The sequence below is a fragment of the Panthera tigris genome, chromosome B3, assembly GCF_018350195.1.
Source record: "Panthera tigris isolate Pti1 chromosome B3, P.tigris_Pti1_mat1.1, whole genome shotgun sequence".
NCBI lineage: Eukaryota > Metazoa > Chordata > Mammalia > Carnivora > Felidae > Panthera > Panthera tigris.
Window position 1 is genome coordinate 50645569 of NC_056665.1, and position 24509 is coordinate 50670077.

A 24509-nucleotide genomic window follows, 5' to 3' on the forward strand; every position below is an offset into this window, starting at 1 on the left:
TAATATCCTTTGTTTTTTCCCCCACAGGTCTTTCAAAATGGAATCTGTGCACAAGGCAAGAATTCCCGGGAATGAGATTTCGAATATTTCAAGCTTCTATGGTTACTTACGAAATGGTAAGGGAGTTACAGATATAGCCTCATTTTTTTTCTTCTATGAAATAAAATAACTTGCCTATCCATAACTGGATAGCACTCGACAATTTAGAAGGAGCATTACGTGTATTTATTGTTTGATTTAGTCTTCATTTCACATGGCTATACTTTTGTATTCTGCCTGTATTTTAAATATACATGATTTTTTATTAAAATAAATAACATTATAAGACATGCAATGTGATGAATTTCATCAAATGATCTTTGAAATGCCTGAAAATCTGAAACTTTTCAGCAAAAGAAATATTTGGTTATTAAATTAAGGTCACATGTGATTTATGGGAAAGATTATTACACCAGTATCTTTATTAGCAAATAAGTGATTATTATATTAGAGAATTTTATAGCTTTTTCAGAAGGTTATAGTGGTCTTCGAATTCTTCTGAGAAATAGTCTTAGTGCTTATATTTTCTTTTGATGCCAAATCGCTAATTTATCCTCAAAATCTGCTTTTCTAAATTAAAAAAAAAAATGTAATGCTTATTTATTTTTGAGAGACAGGGGTGGGATAGGGGCATAGAGAGAGGGAGACACAGAATCAGAAGCAGAATCTAGGCTCTGAGCTGTCAGCACAGAGCCCAACATGGAGCTTGAACCCACAGACTGTGAGATCATGACCTAAACTGAAGTCGAACATTTAACCTACTGAGCCACCCACGTGCCCCATCTAAATTTGTGACATCTCAGTAAATGGCAAATCTGCCCGTCTAGTTCAGGCCAAGAACTTTGTGTCGTTTTGACTTTCCCCTTTTTCTCATACCCCACATTCCAATCTTTTAATAATAAACATGTTGGTTCTACCTTCAGAATATATTCCAGATTCTGTTTCTCTCTACCCACATGACCACCCCTGAGCCTTCATCCCCTCCTGCCTGGACTACAGTAACAGAAGCCTCCTAACCACCCTTGTGCTCCTATTCCTGCTTCACACACTGTTCACAATCAAGCAGCAAAAACGACCTATCAGAAACTAAGTCAGAACCTCATGCTTTTGTTCAACACATTTCAGTGGCTTCTGTTTCGCTCTGAATAAAAGCCAGTCTCTAGGACAGCAGACAAGGCCCAATATAACCTGGCTGTTCTGCCTCTGTCATTGCACACACGCCCTCACCTGACTTCATCTCTTTGGGGTTCCCCTTGCTGAGCGTGCTCCAGCTACACTGGACTTTTTACTCTTACCCAAACATAGGGCCTTTGCACTGGCTATTTCTACTCCCTAGAATGTTCTTTTCTCAGATTCCAGAGGTCAACCTGCTGCCCCCCACCTCCACCTTACATCCTTCCTTCTTGCTCAAATGCCATCTCATTGACGAAGGTGCCCTCCTTTTTCCCCAGCACACTCTACCCCATTCCCTATTTTACTGTTTTCCAAAATTCTTTTCATTTTCTGATGTAATATATATATATATATTTTTTTCACTTGCCATCTACGTCCTGCTACTAAAATGAAAGCTCCATGGGGGTTATTATTTATTTATGACAGTTTTTTTCACTGCTGTGTCTCCAGTTCCCAGAGCAATGCCTTCAAGGAATTAAATACCTTTGGATTCATGGATGAATAGTAAATAGAACAATGGTTTTGAAAATAGATGGCTGAAGTTTACGATCTAGTTCTGCCACTTACTACTTATGCAATTTGGGGCGTTTCTTTTACTCCCTTAAAAGTTTATTTACTGCATTTGCAAAATGGGAATGAGATTCTGGACTTGACATGCACTATGCCTCCAAAGTTGTACAGTATATGATCAGTACATTAAGATGCCCTGAACAATGGTACATAGGGGCCCTCTCAAGTCTATTGAAAAGAATATTTTGAATATTTTAAAGTGAGAGTTTATTAATAGCTTCCAATTTTTGAGTAACTAGTATATTCAAAGAATTATGCTAATGATTTTACACATATTATCTCAATATATAAACAATCTCACACAGTAGGAGGGACTATCTCTGTTTTACCCTCAGGAAAATTGGGGCTCAGGGAAGTTAGATGACTCACTCAGAGGCAAACAGCTGTTAAGCAGAGAGGCCAGGACTCTGACCCCAACGACTTGCTCTTTCCATTATGTCAGTATACTTCTCAGTTATGATTACAACCAGTGTCCCCTTCAAATGGTCCCAGTCTGGATTGCCTGCCTTCTCCTTAAACTGTAGCCCTTAACAGGACATTTATCCTCATTTTAATTTTTTATGACATTAATAAAGGGATTAGAATTCAAGGCATAATATGAGTTGTTTCTGCACAGACCAAGAGAATTGCTAACCAGAGCCATGGAGGCTCCAGGTGCCCCAGCCAAAGCCAAGAGCAACTAGTGTCATTATTGAATAATCTCCCTCGTGTTTAGAGGTCATATTTATAGCATTTAAGATTCACCTAGGTCCTAAGGAAACATGGTTTTGTGTTTTAATAACTGGAATATGGGAGGTGAAGGGAAAGGAGAGATTCATTTTATGCTATTAATTCAATAAAGTCAAAGCCTGGAGAATAAAATAATACTTTGAGGTGCTCATCCTAAAGGGTTGACAGGAACCAATACGCACTTCTGTCAGCAAAAATGGTGACTCAGTAATATTGGTAAGCCTGGGGTGTTTTCTTTTTATCTTTCCCCCTGATGTTGCAATTAATTCTTTAGCTTACTGACATTGGCAAGAAAAGTTGGCTCTCATTTCTACCTCATATTAAAATTTTAACATCACATTAAAGTGCACTGTGAAGTACCCCATGATGCCAGTAAGTAGTTACAGTTGAGACCAGTACTTAGCTTTGATGGTAGAGTCACAAGGTCAACAGAATAAGGGGGGGTGGGGAAGGAGAGAGATCAAAAGAAAATTTTCTCTTACCTGCTGTGCTCCTGAAGAAATGGAGAATATGACTTCAAAATCATAGTGTTCTATCATGCTTACGTGTTTTATGCGCCGATCTTGGTCATTTAAAATTCACATCATATGCTCCTTCAGGGAAAAATAATGATAATAATGAGTCAGAAGTTTCTTATATATTTTTTTAATATTCTCAGTTGACTGAAGATAGAAATATGTTCAATATTTTCTATCACATTTCCCTTGACCACTAATATGATATATAAAATATATATAAAATACAAAATATTTATAAATTAGATATTTGTACATACACAGACACATATATTAATATGTAAAATGGTGATTCTATGAAAACCATACTGGAATAATACTAACTTAAACAGTTAATACCAGAATTTCAAACACATATTAATACATTAATTTAAATAGACAATTACAGTAATTTTCCCTCCAATGCAAGCCGTCATCATTTTTCCTTATCTCACTCCTAGGATCTGGCACCGAGATAATATGCTTTAGCCATCAGAAAGCCTTAATTGATCAATTTTTCATTTGGATGATAATATGTACATTTTCAATTAATGAAAAGGCACTTATTAAGTGCTCTTTTGTGTAGGGGGCTGCTGGACACTCTACAGATCAATTTAAATAAACCAAGCTCTAGCTCACTCTTAAAATTTCACACTGAACATTAAGGCAAATAGATAGAAAGGACATTCAAAAGGGCAAACTTAAAAGAAACAATACATAACAAAATGAGTCAAATTAAAACATAAGTGCTGTATCTATTGATCAGAGTAGTATAACTGGGTAAGGACAAATCAAAGGAAGTCTTTTATATGATTTCTGTGTGATAGATACTGATTCATAGCAAGGTAGTATTTCAGGACCTATTTGCATGAGAAAGGAATTGTAAAAATTTGGCAATCTGTTTTGGGTGGGAGTATTAGTCATTGCATTCTGCTGGCAAAAACTACAAAGATGGGTTTAAGGTATAAAGATGAATTTGATTTGATATGAATATGTATTAGTATGATCATTAGAAATACATATAAATTAATAAATGGTTCTTGACTCTGGTTATACATGAAAATCATCTGAGGTACTTTTCCAAAGTACCAATGCTTGCCCTTCCCTCCCCCCTGGGACCTAAAATCAGAATCTCTGAAAGATGGAACCTGGACATTGGTGTTTGTGGGAAAAAATGCTTCCCAGGTGATTCTAACATGCAGCCAGGATTGAAGATCATTGGGTAGCATCCATTTTTTAATACTCTCAAGCTATAAAATGTATTCTATGTATTTCTAGGTAAAAGTGAATCCCATATACCTGAAGCTGACATTTCACTTTTGAAGCTAATTTCCTGTTGGAGAGACCAGTCTGTGCAGGTATGATATAGTGCATGTCCCTGAAGTTATTAGAAGAGTTCCTTGCTATTCCTTTCTATCCAATGAGCGGTTCATTCATACTCCTCTTAACCTGAGAGTACCAGTAAATGGCTACTGCTCTCCTCACAAAATATTTCCTCCCAGGCATTTCATTTAACAGGACTAACACAGAGACTAATAATTGAGGGAAAAAGTGGAAAAAGACATATGCAAGGATGCACCAGGTTAGGAGGTATGAATAGAGGGGCCTGAGGAGGGGATGTTCCTGTTGTTACAGGTAACTTATTGCCTATTGAAGTGTCATATTGTGGCAGAATTGTCTATTATTTGATTTCAAACTGTGCCATGACACAAAAGTCCCTCAGCTTGAGAATTTGGTGTGTGTACTTAGGAATCATTTTTCTATCTTGAGAGTACCTCATCTGTAAGATGCTTTAGAGAGCTGGTTTCCTCACAGCCCAAATTAAGCCCTTCCATCTCTTTTAAGGCTTTTGGGGATCCTAAAAGCTTACCAAGTGGCTTTGTACATTGTACAATAAATCTAATCTGAGCATTGATTAGATGAATATTTATTGGAACTTTATTCTTCATGAGTTTAAGAAATGTCAAATTTGCAAAACAAGCATAGCAATAATTCCAGTTACAAGTGTTTATTCTTAGTTATAGGAAAACAAGTAAGTTACTCAGAACACACTGTGGAGTTGACACCACAAAAACAAATAAACACAGTTGGAATGGCTATTGAAACTTCTTACCGTGGCCTACAGGTTTATACATGATTTGCCACTAACCTAACCTCTTTGCTCATCATTCCCCCGATGCTCTAAGTAGCCACATTGACCATTTTATTTTAAAAATACAGAAAGCTCATTCCCACCTCAAGACTGTTCTCTTGGGCAGGAATTCTTATTTCTTCATTCATTATTCAGGTCTTTGCTCAAAAGCCAACTGCTCAGAGAAGTCCTCCCTGATTACCCACCTAATGTCACCATACCCTCCCCACCCATGCTTCCCTCCAGTCACCATCACATTACCCAGTTTTACTTTCTTTGTTGCAATTGCTTTTAATGGAAATCATACCCTTTGCTTTTTTGCTTGCTTACCTTCTGTCTTCTTGCTGTTCTAGAAACTTGCTGAGAGCAGGGACTTGGTGTGTCCCACTCACCCCTCCTTCACCAATACCCAGAAAAGCAGTAGTCACAGCAGCCTGTCAATAATAGTTAACGAATGAATGGATAGCTATTCAAAAAGCCTCTGTGACAATCAAATAAACATTAGTACATGTTGACTTTACCAGCATATTAGTAACCACACTAAGAGTCTCTGTTAAAGATAAGATTTCCACTCCTACCCCCAGCCTAACAATTCCTCAACGAGGGGGAAAAAACCTTAAGGAAAAGAATTCAACAGAAAATTTATCCTGAATTGCTCTAACTAAAGATATTTTGTAATAGCTCATTTGACCTTCAAGTAAATTTTAATAGGGTTTAGACAAGTTTGGACTAATGGACCTTTAAGGTTCTATGATTCTATGACCTTGTGTAAAATTTTGGCAGTGTGACAAATGTTACTAGAACATTTATTACTCACTCTATAGGAAGTCTAAGCTTCAAAGCTCTCCTCTTGACTCTGCCACTAACCTGATAAATAACCCGGGGATATAGGTTTAATTGTTGATTATTTATTTTATACTTGAGATTCTCTTTCTCTCTCTCTTTCTTTCTCTCTCTCTCTCTCTCTCTCTCTCTCTCTCTCTATTTCCCCCTGCCCCTTTATCCCACTCATGTTCTCTCTCTCTCTCAAATAAAATAATTAAATTTAAAAATTTTGTTAAAAAAGAAAGAAATCCTGAAAAGCAACAGTTAGGTTTTAGAGTTGCTAATTTGCTGATACTTCTCTAAATTCTATGGATTTTATAATCTAACACCAGTGGGGAAATCATGACATCCAGGCCTCTGGGGAGTATTGCTTTTCCAGGAGCTGCTGCAAACACATGAAAAATCAGTGTCAACCTGAGTGTTGAGAAAATGGTTTTCTACTGGAAAATCTGGACATTGGAACCATAAGCAGGACACAGGGGCTCTTACGAGTCTTCATGATGCTCTGCTATTTTACAGAACTTTACTGAGTCAAAGTTTTAGTAGAAAACCATTAAATTGTTTACCTTGCCTATGGCATAGTAGTATTTCTAGAAATAAGTATGTGGCCCAGATTTGTGGTTGTCTCTTTCCAGCCAGTGGATTTGTAAACCTTCTCTTAAATCTCTGTACATAAAGGTGTAATACTTTGCATAGCTGTCTTTTCAGAGAAAATTATTTATATGCATTTAGAAGACAGCTTTATAGTCATAGTGCTTTCAATTCTCTCATTACTTAAATCAAAAAGTTACATAAAATGTTGTTTAAAAATTTTATATTTTGTTGGAGTAAATTCTGTCTTTACTATTTATAAAATGTATCTACTATATTTATATACTAGAGGGATTTAAGTATTGATAGTCAGAAATTATCAATAAAGCCTACTTTCCACACTTTCTACTTTTGAATATAGAATCTATTTCAATTCCATTGGCATTTATTTAGTACCCACTGTATACCAGATACTGTGATAACATTATTACATGCTTATAAGATGTACCATCTGTCTGTGGATTGGAGGCATGCTGAGTATTGATTTCACACTGAGCACAAAGTGTGTGTTTGAGTTTGTTTCTAATTGGGTGTACACCATTCAGTATTCACTTTTAAGTTTTATGGTTCTGAGTATCCTACTGATTATGGTTTAATATATTTTATTCGATTATTTATGCTTCCTCTTATTATTCAATGATACTCATACTCTTTACTCTTGCAACATGCATTGGTAGTGACAAATATGTCAAAAAGCCCCCAAATTAAATAGTTAAAAAATATGGTCATGATATATAAATCTATATAAAGTAATTAGGAACATTCAGTGAAATTGCATACATCCCTGTATATTTTTAGGAAAGAATATTGACCCAAGTTGTGATAGGATATTATATCCAGTGTATAGGACATTCTAACTGCAATTGTAAGTGCTCCTCAGAGATGGTAATCCCAGTGTGAGAAGGGAGACATGATCCCATGGGAGCATGTGGCCAAACTGCCCATTCTGAAGGATAGACCACAATCCAGATCTATTCCAGGATATCCTTCAGTATCCTCCTGATTTATAGGTGGAGACAGAAGCAAATTCCATACAGGTTTCAGTTATTGAAAGCTCTCATCATAGCCTCACCCACCATCACAGTCTTTGTTTTATAAATGAGCACATGAAGTCCCAGAGTACTACATGACTTGGCAAAAGTTGCCTTTGTGATAATTGTCATAGTTGGATCAGAAACTCGGGCTTTCTTATTTCTGATTCAGAGCTCTTTCTGCCACATCTTGGAGGCAGTGCTGTCAAATAAAATGTGTGACAGAGTTAAAACGAAATAAATTCAGTGATGTAAAACTGTTCACCAATAATTGTCTGTCCCATCATATGACATACCTAATAAGCATGGTTCTCTTAATATAATATGGAATAATATGTTAGTAAATATCATATCTAATAGTTAATATATATCTCATCACACGGTAGATATTAACAGCCATGGCTCACCAGTATTGTGATATACAGAACTGCATGCTGAAACCATGGTGTGCAATGGCTATCACCATGTTGAGTATTTCGTCACATGATGTGCATGAGCAAGCATCATGTCACAGGCTATACTGTGACAGGAGTTACTGCAGTATTAGTAGCCTTGATAGGCAATAGTAAAATCACATCTGTCATTAGCCTTTTTTTCCACAACCTGACCAAGCATTTGAGTATGAGCATTTGAGGAGACAAGAACGGGGGGGGGGGGGGGGGTGGTGAGGGGGGGAGGTGGTCAGGGATCAGGAAGCTGCCCTGAGACTTTTGTGTAGCTCCCTATATTTAAAAGTCAAGTGCCTTTATCCTGCCCTGGCAGTTCGGTGAACATGTGCCATCAGCATAAGTTCTCTGAGTGTCCCTGGAGCCTGGAGATAGCACATGCTACCACAGCACTTACAAGAGACTGAACAAATATTTAGATGAATGCCTTTTCTGCTTTTGGTGTCGGCATCTCCAGATCAGTAGGCTTAGTTGGTGCTGTCCCAAAGCCCTAGCTCTAGGCATCCTGTGGGTAGACTGGGGATAATGCAGAGGGGATAGTGGCAATGGTGGATGAGTAATCTTGACAGAGGTCAGGCTTTTGAGGGGAAGAGGAGCAGGCATTGGGGTGTGGCTGTAGGAAAGGTTTAACTGTCAGCCAGAGGAAGATAATGGGAAAGTGTCCCAGGGTCACCTAGGTCAGCGATGTCCTTCCTATTCTCTCACTGACTCAGCTCTTGGCTTTCCTTGAGTTCTACCTAACTGCTGGACCTTGTCTCCTATCTTGCCAGGAAGAGGCCAAGGTACAATTGTCACTGGCTTTTTACTGAGGAGTGAGAGTATAGAACCTTGGGAGGACATATACTACAAAGGATGCAGAATTAGGGGTCAGAAGACCTGTCCACCATATCTTTGTGGAACTTGGGATGTCATGTCTCAGGGTTTTCATTGAAAAAAATGAAGACATTGGATTAGATGCCTTGTGACAAGCATTCCCCTCCTGGTTCACCCAATCACAGATCCTTTGCTGGACATGTACAATAACTGGAAGGCAAGCTTTGTAGTATTTTTAAACTGTGCAAAACCATGTGCACATATACACAGTTTAGTGAAATTTATTCTTAAAATCTTGCCTTTAGCTTTCTGCAATTAAACCTAGTTAAAGTGTTTTTAGCTAAACAGTGCTTTAGAGCTAGACATTATTTGAGGAGCTAAACTTGTCTTTAAGAGCAGTATAATACATTCACATTAATTTTCTTTTCCTTCTGGTGGAAATGAAAATACCTTAGGAGAAAGAACAAAGAACTGCTTCCAACTTTTCCTTTCAGAATCTCTTTTTTTTCCCATTAAAAATCTGTGCAATTTATTTTTTTCACAATATGTAAAAAATTTATTTTTACTTTTTTATATTAAATATAATTTATTGTCAAATTGGTTTCCATACAACACCCATTGCTCATCCCAACAGGTGCCCTCCTCAATGCCCATCACTCACTTTCCCCTTTCCCCCACCCCCATCAGCCCTCAGTTTGTTCTTATGGTCTCTTATGGTTTGCCTCCCTCCCTCTCTATAACTGTATTCCCCCCCTTCCCCACCCCCATGGTCTTCTGTTAAGTTTCTCAGGATCCAGAATCTCTTATGTTTGCTGAAGGGTGACCGTTTGGGTTCCAGTGCTTAGTATCTGCATTTCAATGGTTTCAGAGGCTAATTATAGTGGAATGGAGCATTACAATTTATGTGAAACCTATTTAAGTCAGTTTTATATAAGACCCCAAGCATTTGTAATAATATTAAAAAATATATTTAAAAAAAATCTTTATAGGTAACTGAAGCAATACAAGCTGTTCTCTTGGCAGAAGTTCAACAGCACATGAAGAACTTGAGTAAGAGAGCAGGCAACGGTCAACCAGTGTCCATGACAGAGGATGTTCACTGTGAGATGAGACAGATTCTGCAGGAGACGGAATGGACCCGGGAAGAGATAGAGTTACACTGTACTACAGACACCTTGCCTCTGCAAAGTAAGTGCAAAATTTATGGACATGCACTTTCATCAGAACTTTTCTACTGCTTAGAGCGCATTGAGAATATGAGTTCACAATATATCATTTCTGCAAAGACCGAGCCAAGTGCCCTGCTTCTGACCTATTCTGCTATCAATTTCTTCTTAGAATCCTCAGGTTTCTAAAAAAATTCTAAATTCTGTTATAATCAATAAATACTTCCCAGAACAAAATTTATATTGTTTATTAAAATGTTTTTAAATGAAGTAATTAAAAATGAAAACAGGATTAACACTATTAGCTTAATGGGATATACATTTTAAGAATACCTTGATAGTAATGGATCCTAAATTTGTTTTCATTTGATACCTTGATAATAGCCATGTGCCTGGTTTCTTTTCCTTTTCTAAAAATCAGAAATGTAGTACAAACTGAAATTAAACTCATTGATAGGTGGACCACTTGATTTTATAACAAATTTTGTCATTGTAACTTCATGATGATAATGTGTATGGTTCATGGATAGCAACTGAATCTCAATTTCTGCTGCAAAATGTTACCTGATTTTTCAGTCCATTAAACTGTGACTTAAAAAAATAAATAAAAAACAATTTTTAAAAGTAAAAATACAATTTTCAAACTCAGTAAGCTTTTGCTTAACAAATTAATTTATGATCAAATATATATATTTTTCAGGGAAAACACATTACAAATTTACTTGTTCCAGGTTATTAAAAATTATTAGGTATTTCTTTTAGCTTTCAAAAAGAGATTTTCTTTTTATTCATTTGGGACTCAGAGAAATGGTACCATATTTAAAATGTTAAATCCTAGGACAGGTGTCATTCTTAAAAATATATTACATTTAGTTCTTATTATTTTTATAAAATTACTGATTAGATAGCATTATGTAGTGAGAGAGGATATGTAGCAGAGAAAGGCTTCTTCTGGAAGGCCAAATATCAAAATAGATAGAATATTTCCTAATGCCAAGACAGGCACTGAGGATGGTCAATTCAATAAGCAATTTGATAAAGCTCAATGGCAATTTCAAGTCATTTGTTTGTCTGTTGTCCAGAAATTAGTTTTAATTATCTGATAAATTCACCCAGTTGCAGGAGCTCCGTTTTGATCATATCACATAATTGTAGTTGTATTACACCTTTCAAGCAAGAAGAGAAAAATTCCTTTCTAAATTAATTTTCAGTGAGTGCATGTGGGTTCTTGATTCATTCGGCAAGCACCCACAGGGTCATTAATACATTTCTTCCAACTCCCCAAAGACAGCTAGTATCATTCATCATGTGTTAACTGTCATTATGTGGCATTTATATGCTTTATCCCTAAGTTTGACTGTCTAACTTATCCTTTGGCCCATAGCCCTCTTTTCTTGTTGAGAAATTCATGGCAGGTTATCAAGGTCAAACTTTTGATAAGTTTTGCTGTCACATAGCTTATCCATTATTTGAAGTTTCACTAGATTGGGCCCTGTTCTGTCCCCAACTAATTCTTGGGTACTGGAAATATACTATGGAATTTAGTCTTATTATGACTGAAGACATCTGGAATTTAAGTTAGATAATTAACTATCTTAATATCTAAGATATTATTGATCATTATTGAATGATCCTTTGCCAATGTTAAAAAAATTAGAGTTAGTTTGTGATAATTGGTGGATGAAATTTGGAAGTTTTATTTAAAAGAAATAAGACATTCCCAAAATGCTGAGCATGTATCTTCTTGGGAAGTAGGGTCTGTTGGAAAATACTAACCATAATTGAAATTAATGGAAACATATAACATGCATTGAAGAGGAACATTTCCAAGAAATATTATGTTGGGTATTAACATTCCCTTTCTTTCTCTGTTTTTGGAACAAAACAAAACAAAACAAAACACCTATGTTTTAAAATATTCAGAGGAACTTAGTCACATTACAAGAAAAGTTTCGGACCTTTATTATGTGGTATATAATATATTACTTCTTGGAATTTTAAAAATAGGTAAGGAAAAGCTATTTTATTTATTTCAGATATTCTAATTCAAAGGTTAAGGAAATGGTGTAGGAACTACTCACCAGGTGTGATTATTCCTCGAATTTTATAGGCAGATTTACTTTGACCCAGTGTCACCACACCTATCACCAAATATTCTTATGATAAATGATTTATGTTGTTTTATTTTCAGGTCCTTGCTCATTTGTCCTCTGTGAGCTCCCATCCACCTGCCCACCCCCCACCCCCCAATTTCTTTTATTCTTTCTTGGTTTCTTGATTTCTTAATGCATCTTATTTGTAAATCATTTGGAAATTAACAGATGAAGCCCTTCTTATGAACAGATATTCATAAACTTCTTTTATGCCCAAGTGGGGTATATTGGGTTTATTAGCATTATAGCAATATGGCAATAATATAAGGAAAAACAGCAACAATTATTGTTTTCTTAATACACTCCAACACTATGCTAAGTACTTTATGAATGTTAACTCACTTTTTCCTTTAATTCTCACCTAATTCACATGAACCCTGTCTCTCTTTCCAACATTTGAGCCATTTATGTAAACAGTTTTACATTTTTTTAAGTGTCCATGTTCAGGGAAATGACGTTTCTGAGTAGCTCTGAAAAGAAACTAGTCACTGAAAAAGAGAGATTCCCATGGTGCTACCTAGGCTTATCTTGAAAAATTACCTCTGTATGTTTTTTGACATATTAATTATGTATCTTTCGCAGACACATTAAAATAAATAGTATTTGTAAAAAAGTCTATCACTATGCCAGCTTTCTTGAATGCCACTGGTGGTGTGTATCTTGTACTTTGAGACATTGTTCATATTATGATCCCATTGTTCAAAACTAAATGAAGTGGGGCTTAAAAGAGTTTATGTGCCTTGTCTAGAATCACAAAATAAAAACGGGGAGGCAAACCCAGATATTCTCTTAAACACTGTGTTCTAATCCAGTCAACTGCATTTTCCATACTGGCAGCATGAAGGAAATTTGCTCTAAATCAGCATGATCTGAAAATTAAATAATTTATTGAATGGTTTTCTTAGATTTTTATTCTCCTCTCATAAATCATATTTTCTATTACCAAAGAAAATGCAGAGTGTTCAATCATTGCCATCTCAGCCCTCATAATAAAGAAAATCACCAGGTTTCTTGAACTATTTGAACATGAGATGCATCTACAAAGCAATGGAAATCAAGTGAAGTGAGAACTGAAGTATAATGTGTGTTTGAACTTTACAATTTTGTATCTTATTTATTTTCAGTGTTTTCACTTGTTATATTTCACAGCATGTATTTTACTTGAGATATTAATATTTGTGTATCAGTATTTTATGGGAGAATGCTGGATTTTATCTGGGTTTACATTTTATAAGTTACATTGCTCTCCTCCTTAATCTGTTTAATAGGAATTCGCAGAATTAACACTCGCATTTGAAACTAAGATTCATTGCTTTAAAAACAGCAATGGTTTCTATTATTAAAATGCATTTGAAAGTTATTTCCTTTTATTGTTTTTAATGTTATTTGGATCAGTTGAAACAAGTGCTCTAAATTGTTCCATCAAATAAATTGGTTGAAATAGAAATGGAGGCTTTGTAGATAAAACTGCCACTTGGAAATTATTGGCTGAATTTAAATTCATGTTAAACTGTGTGGTTGTGAAAATGATGCATCAAATATGGGTATTGCAAATAATCTTTATTACATGCATCATTTTCAAAGACTTATCTACAAAATTAAATAATGAAAATGTGCTCTTTGTTTAAATAAAACCATGCATTTGTGGTAAATAAAGGTAAATAAATTCAACAGAAAATTTTCTAGTCCGGGTGGCCATCAGCAAAAGGACTGGATCAGGACAGGTTTCCTTCTGCCTTTTGAATTTCGCAGAAGGAAATCTGTCTAGTGGTGGAAAGGCTTTGAAATAGAGTTGACTACCTCACAGGGAAACTTTCTTGACTTTCTTTATTTTATTTTATTAAAATTTTTTTTAATATTTATTTTTGAGACAAAGAGACAGAGCATGAGTGGGGGAGGGGCAGAGAAAGAGGGAGACACAGGCTCCAGGCTCTAAGCTGTCAGCACAGAACCAGATGCCAGGCTTGACCCCACGAACCACAAGATCATGACCTGAGCCAAAGTCTGATGCTCAAACCAACTGAGCCACCCAGGCGCCTCTTGACTATCTTTATTAATAGCAAATGCAACTTTCACCCTCTGTGAACTCCCCAGGCTAAGTGAGAAGGCCAATGCATTCCTCTTTAAGGCTACAGAAGCCATTTAGGATAGGTCTGTGTGATGAGCATAAGCAAGAAGCAGAAATGTAATGGGAGATATATCATTGAAGGCCTTGAGTGTCATAGTAAGGTCTTAGGCTTTCTCTCTGAGAGAGATAGGAAACAATTTGAGCAAACAAAGGACACATATTTTAATGTTGTCTCCAGTTCAAGGACCAAGAAGAGAAGCAAGGAGACCAATTGGGAGGCCATTATGATAACCTAGATGATGGCAGCTTGGAACAAATATGGTGGCTTGGATGAAGAAGTGATCAGATTATGAACGTATATTGAAGTATAACTTACAGTATTTGCTGATGGGTTAGATACAGATGAATAAGATTATGAAAGTCTATACTTACGTTTTTTCAAACAAAAAATATTTGATATATGGGTTTACTTGGGTATCCTGACTTGACTCTTATGTCAGGTAGTGCAGTGTCACTCACAAGTGGGATTCCAGGTGTGCTGAAGGAAGAGTGGAAGACCTACTTTACAGAAGGCTGTCCCTACTGTGTTCAGTTTCAAGTGTCCCTGCCTAGATGACCCACAGATTTTATTTTCTAGTATTAACTAAACTAACCCTCAGAAAATGGACAAAAATTTCTTGCCAAGAAACCATGGACTGAAGATAATACTGGTAGTGCAAGCTTAAGCAAATAAGATGTAAGTGGCATTGCCAAGTTTATCTTAAGCTCTATCAGGAGGTGTGTGTGTGTGTGTGTGTGTGTGTTTGTGCTGTGTGTGTGTGTTAAAGACTTCTTTTTGAAATTTATAGCTTTGTGTATTTCGTATAATACACATAATGTTGATATACTAATAGCATGTATATTATTCATAAACAAGCATATGTATGCATATATAATAAAAAGCATATATATGCATATATAATATATTTATTTAATATATTAAATAAATGCTTCAGAGATCCTCCTTGTTATTTTCTGCATGAAAGTACCCCAACCATAGCCCTTGGGTGGATTAAGCAAAGAAGGCAGATGTGATAAGCTTTTGGTTATTCAGGGTGGGTAACCTGATATTCCACATGGCACACTGTGCTGTCTCCAAAACTTTGAATAAAGCTTCCATGCATATCTCCTCTGTATCACTCCTCTATGTCTCTATGTACCGATCTAAGAGTAAGGGGTGCCACAGTGAATCAATTGAAAATCTCCAGTTGAAGACACAAACTAACATCAGGGTAGCCATGAAGTGTGTCCAAGGCCACAGGAGCCTGCAGGAGCACATCAGAGAGGCCTCAAACCCAGTCTTTGAGGTTTTAAAGGCTTCTTAGAAAAAAAAAGATGCCTAATCCAAGACCTGAAAGATGAACATGATTTAACAAAGTCAAAAGTTGGAGTGGGAGATGGTAGCTGTTTGCTGAGAGTACTAGAGACACGTATGCCTTTTTCTTCCTCCCAAGAATCATCTGATTAATACATGTGTGAATGAGGAGCCTGGACATCAGAGAGAAACCCACAGGCCTTTAATTTCTGCTTTGGAAAACATCTGTGTCCTCTTTGAATCACACTGTGCCAATGCCTTCCTTTTCTAAGTCTCAGCCTTCCAGAATAAGGACAATAATAATGACATGACGAACAACTAACATTAATAGCTTACTGTGTTCTTAGTGCTTCACATACCTTAAATTATCTGATCCAGGCAACAGTTCTGTGGGGATAGGTAGTATCATTATCCCCATTTTACTGATGAAAAAAATATATAAAGAAGTTAAATATCTTGCCCAAGTTCTCATTACCAGCAAATGACAGAACCAGGAGTCAAAACCAAGCAGTCTGGTTTCAAAATGTAGGCTCTTTGTCCCAATTAACCACAATTCTCCTTCACTGCCTCTAAACTTGGCAAGTATTTACCAAGTGCTTCCTGTAGGACAGTTATAGAGATAAGTATTACCTGGGTTGGGGGGGTCACAAGGTAGCAAAACTCAGATATTTGGCAAAACAACATGGGAAGAATCTCATGAAGAAATTCATCAGAAAATATAAAACACCTAATTTCTACTAACCTTTCGGTATGGCACTCTAAGCTATTCCATTAAAGACATACTTAATGCTAAAGACTTTCATTTGGAATATAAATTTACCTAAGTTTTAGTGGTTAAAAAACAGAAGGTTTTATATCTGGGAACTAGAAATGCCAACTGGTAAATGCTAGAAAAAAAAATTAGCATATACAGGGACTCCTGGCTGGCTCAGTCAGTAGAACATGCAACTCTTGATCTTGGGGTTGTAGTTCAAGCCCCACGTTGGGTGTAGCGATTACTTAAAAGTAAAATATTTTTAAAAAATTTGGCATAAACATATTAGTTGAAAGGGGTATGGGTTGGCAGTTAGGGGAGGAGGAGAAGAGGAAATATAAAATTTCATTTTTATAGATTAATTTGAATTATGTAATAGAAAATCTTACATAAATATCAAGGTATTCATATGTTAGATGAAGATGAATTTATTTGTGATAAGTGATTAAATTATTTAGCACCTAGAATACATTACATACCTTTCGAAAAACATGGTTGTCATTTGGGTTTAATATATGTCCTGTATTATTTTTACCTTCCTGTAAAATTGATGGAGAAATTTCATCACTTCCCTTTTCCCCCATATAAATTCTTATGAACTTCTCCACTGTGTCTGCCCTCTCTGTATCATCTTAAAGATTGCATTGCCTTAGAAAGACTGATAGAGTTCACTGTTCTTTTTCCAAAAGTAGTTTCATCTTTCACAGAGATTGAGATTGATGATTTTCATCTTGGCATATGAACTAGAGTATTTCATCGTCTTTTTTCCTCATGAGCAATCAGAATGCCAACCTGGCCCGACTGCACAGAGACAGTAGCATCAAGGAATTGACTTAAATATTTCCTTGGTAACAGTTGTGCAGGCACCACTTTATTGATTATTGTCTACATACCCATTTAAATTTATTGACAAAGAAAAAGTGATCTAGATTCTGTCGCTGAAATCGATGTGTTTTGTACTATTGTTCTCCGGAGCTCAGACTGGTCTCCCAACGCTGACCCCTCAAGGACAGAGGTCGGGTCTATTTATCTTTTTTCCTCCCATCCCCTTGGATGGTCCTTTACCTAGTAGCTGGTAATAAGTATTTATTGAGTGGATGGATAAATGGATGGGCCATGGAAAAGCTTGCACTAAAGATTCAGCCAACTCCTAATTAGTAAGAGAAAGAGGAAACAAGGAAAATCAGCTGATTGCATTTCTTTAGCAGCCAGATATACATAGTCTTGAATATTCACTGAAATTGTGTTTTCTAAGCATCATCATCTTAGGACAGTATGTTATACACAGCAGGTTGCAAAAATTTAAAAATAGACACATGAATGGATCTAGTTTGTAACCATCCAGAAATCTTCTCTTTCCTTATGGCTTATTGTTTGGCTCATCACTAGTCATTTTGTCATGATCTAATTTCAATCATCTGATATTTTTAGAGAGCCCCAAGCCTTGCCTAAAACTTGTCTTCTTATTCCTCATGCTGCTACACCTTCTCCATGAGAATATTTAAGGAACTGCTGCATCAAACATATTTCCTCAGTATTTGGATTCACAGGCTGGGTTCTGACTTATCTGCCTCTCTCTGGACTTCTGGCTCATTCGTGATCTCTTGTAGCCAGTAGCCCTTATGCTGCTAACTAGGAATTCTATTTACAACCTGCTCAACCGGGTCAGCCTCCTCCCCATTGATTTGATCCCTGAGCCTGGGACTTGGTGTGATATTAGTTCCTCCATCAAATCCAATCCCTTTAGCCAATATGGATGTGCATCCCTAGTTCTAGAAATTTCGGTACAACTAAACTCCTTGAGATAAAAAGCAAGGATTTATTCAGCTTTGTATTCTCAGCAGATAGCACAGTGTCTGGCACATGCCAAGACAATCTGGCTGAAGAATGGTGGCTGAAGAAAAAAAAAATTATCCATTCATCTCCACATGCCATTGGAATATCCCATTCAATAAGAATGTCATTGTGACATTCTGGCAGGAGCTTTATTTTCCATTTTAACTCATCAGTGTATCTGTCCAATTTTTAGTCTTGGTACAATTTGAATTAATTTCACACAAAATCTCTCATTTAGTACTTATTATATCTAAAGTTCAATGGAAGGTACTGGAATTTTCAATTACATCACTTTTTACACTTCTTGTATATCCTTCTAAAATAGTGTATATCATCTGGCACTCTAATTGTTTGTTATTTGCTTTCTTTCCCACCTCTCTAAACTCCTTGAGGGCAAAAGTTGGAACTTATTAATCTTGTGCTCCTAGCTGCTAATGCACCACGTGGGGCATGATGGGTGCTCATTAAATGTTTGTTGCCTGAGTGAGCAGATGAATGATAAATGACAGTGGCAGACATGTATTAAAGAACTAGTCTATAAGGCAGAATGGAAGAAATGCTAAACAATATGTTAATGGTCTCTAGGTAGGAAGAGAATGGAAAAGATCATTATAGGGATGATTTTTTTTCCTAAAGTGTTAATTCAGAGGCATTTCTTCAAATTTATCTATTCAGTTTAAGAGTAATTTATCTGTCTAGAGAGCCACCAGAAAAAATTAATGCTGACAGATCTTTGAAGGCAAACAAACAAACAAAAAAAAAAACAAAAAAACAAGGCAGAGTACTTCATTTTCAAGAATAAGCTACAAGAAATGGAGACAGTTCAAAGAAGAGTTGTTACCTTTTTTTAAAAAATCTTTTACCCATTACAGGTGAACATGGGCCTTTTATATATATTCTGGAACACCTGTCTGCCAGCCAGGCAGCCCTGCTTATCTGGGGGCAACATAAAAGCGCTCCCTAGCGGAATATACGTAAGAGCATGGTAATGGTGGACATTTTTCCAGCCTCCTATGTTTCTTTTCATCTGAATGAGGTTGGTTTTGGAATCTTAGAAAAAGTTTAAGTATTATGGTTTTCAACTCTCTCAATCCTAGCACAGACTACATAGCCAATAGTATGTGATGCCCCCTTATAAGCCTAAATGAAGTTCTTAAGTAATATGACCACTCTACAATTTAAAGGAAAAATCAAAAGAATAAGTAATTTATAATGAAATAATATGGATCTCAGTAGGTAAAAGTTTGGGCATGACCACACTAAAATATATAATAAAAATGCTGGCCTGGACACATCCCATTGCTGTTAATGCAGACTCCCACACACATGTGGTAGTGTTGTCAGTGACGTGGGTGTTCAAATGGATTTTATTGGCAAAGATATGGACAACAGCAGCAGAAAAATTTGGCCACTTCTTATACAGGGTTAAAGGCCTTCTTAAAAATTTGGGGGTATATTAAAACTTTGAAAGGTCTGTGTAAACTAGTTAGATTCTGGGCTCAGGAAATTATACACAGGGCTTTTACTTTCATAAATGTCCATTGGAATATGTGAAAAACATGTGAAATGTCAGGACAATTTTTCACTGTGAAGGACTATCCTGAACACTGCAAGGCATCTGGCATTTCTAGTTCCTGACCACTAAATGCCAGTGTCTCCATAATCATTGGGGAAAACCGGTGTTCCTTGGCCCAGCAGTTTCCAAAGCCTTCCCCCAGGGGGGCAGTACCAACCCTGCTGAGAACTACTGACTTCAGGAAAGGAATTGATTCTTCTACATTCTGAGGCTTTCCTTGTTTCTGCCCCTCCCCTCTTTTATGCACAGAGAGATAAAAACCTAATTAGTAATCTCCAACTAATTCAAGGAGTTCCTTTCTTGGATCTCTTGTGTTTGTTACTTCCTCTGTGTTCCACCCACTTTGTGTATACTTCTGTCATAGCACTTCCCAGGCTATGTAGTAAATTATCTTATTGCAATTGTCTCTTCCATTAGAAAAAGATTTTCTTGTCCTATTTTTTCACTTTTATCTATATGTCCTACAAGCTTAGTTCCAGGCCTGGCATAGAGTCAATTTGTTGGCTGATTAAATGAAAAATGTGTCTTACTAAGCTACTAAGCATACTCCATGGAAGTCATCGAAGAAAAATCCAAAATTTTCAATTGAAATTATTTTACAATATAGAATAAAACTGGTTTATCTTCGAATTTAATAATTCGATAAACTGGAAGCACCTGGCTGGCTCAGTCAGTGAAGCATATGACTCTTGATCTCGGGGTCATGAGTTCAAGCCCCATCCATGTTGGGCACAGAGGCTACTTAAAAATTAAAAAAAAAGAAACTAAACTAAACTAAATGAACTATTTCCTAATTTGTAAATTGAGAAAACTGGAAATGAGAAAAATGGTTGAAAAAAGATACATAGGTTCATTTAAATGATAAGGAACATAATTCCAAACCCTTGGCTTAGAATATACTAATTTTTAATGTGTCTCATCCATGCCATTAATACTTAAAGTATATTAAAATTATATTTTGAAATGCTCATATCTCTTGACATATACAAGATATATCCCTTGGTGTCTCTGCACCAAAGTAGGGAATAACCAATTGGATCAGTCCATCCATCCATTCATCAATTTGATCTGTCTCTTTTGAATATGTTCTATGATAGGAATTGTGTTTCTCAAGCTATCTACTAGGAATCTGAGCAGACTGTGATGCAGTTTTTACTTTCCAAAAGGCAAAGCCCTGTAAACATAGTGAGACCATGATGCGGTGTGAGATACTAAAGTTCCCATTATTGTGCAAGCATGGAGAGCCGCCAGGTGCCTGAGGATGATTTTTTTGTAGGTTTTGCACAGGAGTAGACATTCACATGTGCTTTGGAGAATAGCAGTGTTGCAGACATGGAGAGATGAACTGCCTAGATCACTCTACTAGAAAGGTCTACTTGTCCAGCTGTGAAGAATGTGGCTAGTTGACAGCTTCCAGCTATTGGCATCTCCAGGATCCATCCCCATTTTGGAACAGACGTGGTACTCTTCTTGGGACAATGACTGAGGAAGGTAGTGGTACAAGAGCCTACCTATTTTTAGTCCATACAGACCTCCTCTAGCAGCCAGTCTTTGCTTTGGAGTTTCCACTGGGATGAAGGAGACTTTTGTCAGATCTGCATAGTGAATAGAGAGCTCCTTACCCAATTCTGCTTTTGCCTCTCCCCCTTTTCTTTTCTTTCACAAGTCTTAATCTCCAATAAACCTTTTGCATTCCTAACTCCATCTTATCATCTGCTTCTGGAAGGACCCAAGTAACACCATTGAGAATAAGCTTGGTGGAGGATATCTCAGGCAAAATGTTTAACATGAGGACAACACAGAGGAAATGGGATAAATTTGGTGTTCGCAAGATAACAGGAAATGAGGATGCTCTGGTTTGGATTCGGAAGCTGAGGCACCTAGAATGTAAAGGTTCTGGTATGGGGCTTTTTCCTCAAAGATAAAGGGAAGCATTAAAAATTCTTTTAAGAGGAGAAGTGAGATGTTTTAGTGTAAAGTAGAGAGTGAGTAAAGCAGGAGATAGAAAGAAACCCCGTGTTTCTGTTTAGAATTTCATTTGTAAAGCAGAACTTACTTTTCTTAACTTTTTATTGCCTCTTCATGAAGCTAGGTTACTGAGGTGGAACATGAGTGCTTCATGTCTCACATGGAGAAAGAGGGTATGTTCACATTACAAAGGGAAATTTTGCCTCCCTGCTTTTACACCAAACACTAAATGTCAATCAGGATCATCAGAGTCCAGATCCCATCAGTAACACCTCCTGAGTTCCTATCGTTCTTGTTGCTAATTTAAAGGTATTTATCTTCCTTTATATATGACCATTATCTCAATCTCCACCCTCCTTAAATCAGTTCTTATTTTTTCCCCAATTTTTATGCATTAAAATTTGGTCTGATTTCTCATCTCTTTTGGATGCATTTGTATCATTACCATTTATTGACAATTTTGGGTTTCACCATCCGTTTTTTTTTCGTGTATGTGGATTTATGTAGACATTATTGACCTCCTTTTCTACAAACATCCTTAACTAAAACATTAAGTAAGACTAGACTTATTAAGTGTTTGCTATTAGACAGTTTCCAGGAATAGGATGTGTTATTTCTCTTTACCATTTAAAAACTCTTGATTTAATGAATAGAATTTTAGCAAAGCAAGGTAACTTTGAAATGTGCTTTTCCATGTGTTTATATTAATATCCAATGAATAATTTCAAAGGTTAAGTTTCATGATCCATCTCTTCAAGCCATCTACTTAAGTCTAGAGTCATTACATCACCTGCTTCCCTTACACCATTGATTTATGTTTCTTTCAAACTGCTGAGATTGGGAAGTATCATTTATTTTTTATATGACATACCCTGTACTATGAAACAGTGTTTCAGAAGGTAATGGCAAAATACCTGTAACACAGTACAGTAATGCCTACTCAAACCTGTGTGAATCAGTAACATACCTGTTAACATTTGTCTGTGCTTATAATACCGGAAGGGAATAGAAAGTTTTAATTGTCCTTTTTTTCTGCAGTAAAGATGTCAGGGGAATCTATGTAATAGTACAACTCAGATAACATAAGGTGTCTGTGTTTAATATTGAGAGATACAAAGGAGTTTTTAGAATTTTCTTAGGGATCACACATTTCAAGCTCTCTAAATTAGCTAAAGTCTATTTACATTGTACTGTGAATAAATGGCCATTTCAGGACCCCCCAAATATCTATTTGAACATTATTTTTAGAAACAAAAAAAATTAGGTGGATTATTTTCAAACTATTAGCATGATTTTCCTAGACTTAAATAACACCTTACTTTTTTCAAAAGGCTTTGGCATGCATTTTTATTTCTCTTAGCAGATGTCAAATGAGGTGAGCCTTTGACCATTTCAGTGAGGGGAAAACCAGAGCATGACAGACTTAAGTACCTTTGCTATGTTGTTATGACTCGTTAGAAAACAGCCTTAGACCAGATCACGTTCTCCAATTTGCACATCTCAGATTCTTCTCTATAAATCGTACTACATCATGGATCATCATGTGGAAATGGAATTTATAAAAGAGTAAGCTCATTTATTTATGAAAATTGATATGTTTCCCTCTAGCTTATTAATTCAGGCCTTTCCCTAGGAGAACATTACCATTTTTATATTTCCAATGGCTCATTTTAGAGGAAAATATATTGCACATTTTAAAAAATGAGTTAAATTATTTCTACTGTTAATGGTAATCCACTGTTATGATATTCATATTATAAAAGCCAACTATTAGTCAAAAATATAGTTTGATGAATGTAGTATATTTATAAATTAAAGATAGCCATTTCATTTCTTCCATAGTAAATTTGCTTTAAATATTAGTTTATTATATATGTTTACTTGTATTACAAATATTTCCAGTAAGCAAACACAAATCATTTTTATATTTAGCATTTAAGATGTATCTTAACTTGACCATTAAATCATCTATTAAATATTCAATTAAAGTGGGTTTTGATCCATTTTTAAAAATTAGTGGTCAGGTATTCGGGGAAACAAGCTTGCAAGATATTTCTAAAACACAATTCACTTCATTTCTTGTTCTGTGTATTTTGTCAGAGAACGCCTTAATGTAACAGAAATCAGATTTGGTGTGTATTTTTACACCAAATCAAATTGTGCAGGCGCCACCCTCAGCTTTCTCCAAAACATTATAAAGGATAAGATTCCACCATAATATAGCTTAAGAAAGTGGTAGCGCCCTGGACGAAGTCCATACGTGAAAAGGGGAAGCTACAGGAGTATGTTTTCCTGGAAAACCATGTGTCTTATAACACCATTTCAGACTGGACTTAAAAGTTTACTTAGCTGAGTTCTGTCTTCTTCTGGAATCTGTATGTAAGGGATGTATAGTTTCTGTAGTTATTCTGTAGGCATAAATCATACGTATAAAAGGCACTGAAAAAATGTAAAAATGAAACTGATATAGTAGTGACTAATGGTATAAAGCACTTAGATGCTCCAGTTATAACTATATGAAGAGGGTGAAGGCATCATAAGTCATCTTATTTATTACAACTGGCAGGTTTCCCTTCCTCGTGGTATTGCCTGTAGTCTCATTTTCCCTGTCTCCTCCATGCCCAATCTTCATTTTCCTAAATTTACAAGCCATAATTATACATTTTAGTGTTTTTAATCTATTCTTTTAATGTACAGAAATTCAAAATTACTCATTCATTTTATCAAATCAGATATGAAAAAGTCAATTAAAACTCCATAGGCTTTTTCTAGTATGAAGTGCTTTTTTAAAA

The 24509-nt window shown here is 36.1% G+C and overlaps 1 protein-coding gene across 1 annotated transcript in view; it reads left to right on the forward strand.

Moving 5' to 3' along the window:
* The window catches only part of WDR72 (WD repeat domain 72), a 202648-nt gene that overhangs the window by 115224 nt on the left and 62915 nt on the right, over positions 1-24509 (forward strand). Inside the window, exons 15-17 of the mRNA XM_007081860.3 lie at positions 28-116; positions 4284-4363; positions 9832-10030. Of these exons, the coding sequence (XP_007081922.1) occupies positions 28-116; positions 4284-4363; positions 9832-10030 (368 nt within the window). The remainder of the gene's footprint in view (positions 1-27; positions 117-4283; positions 4364-9831; positions 10031-24509) is intronic.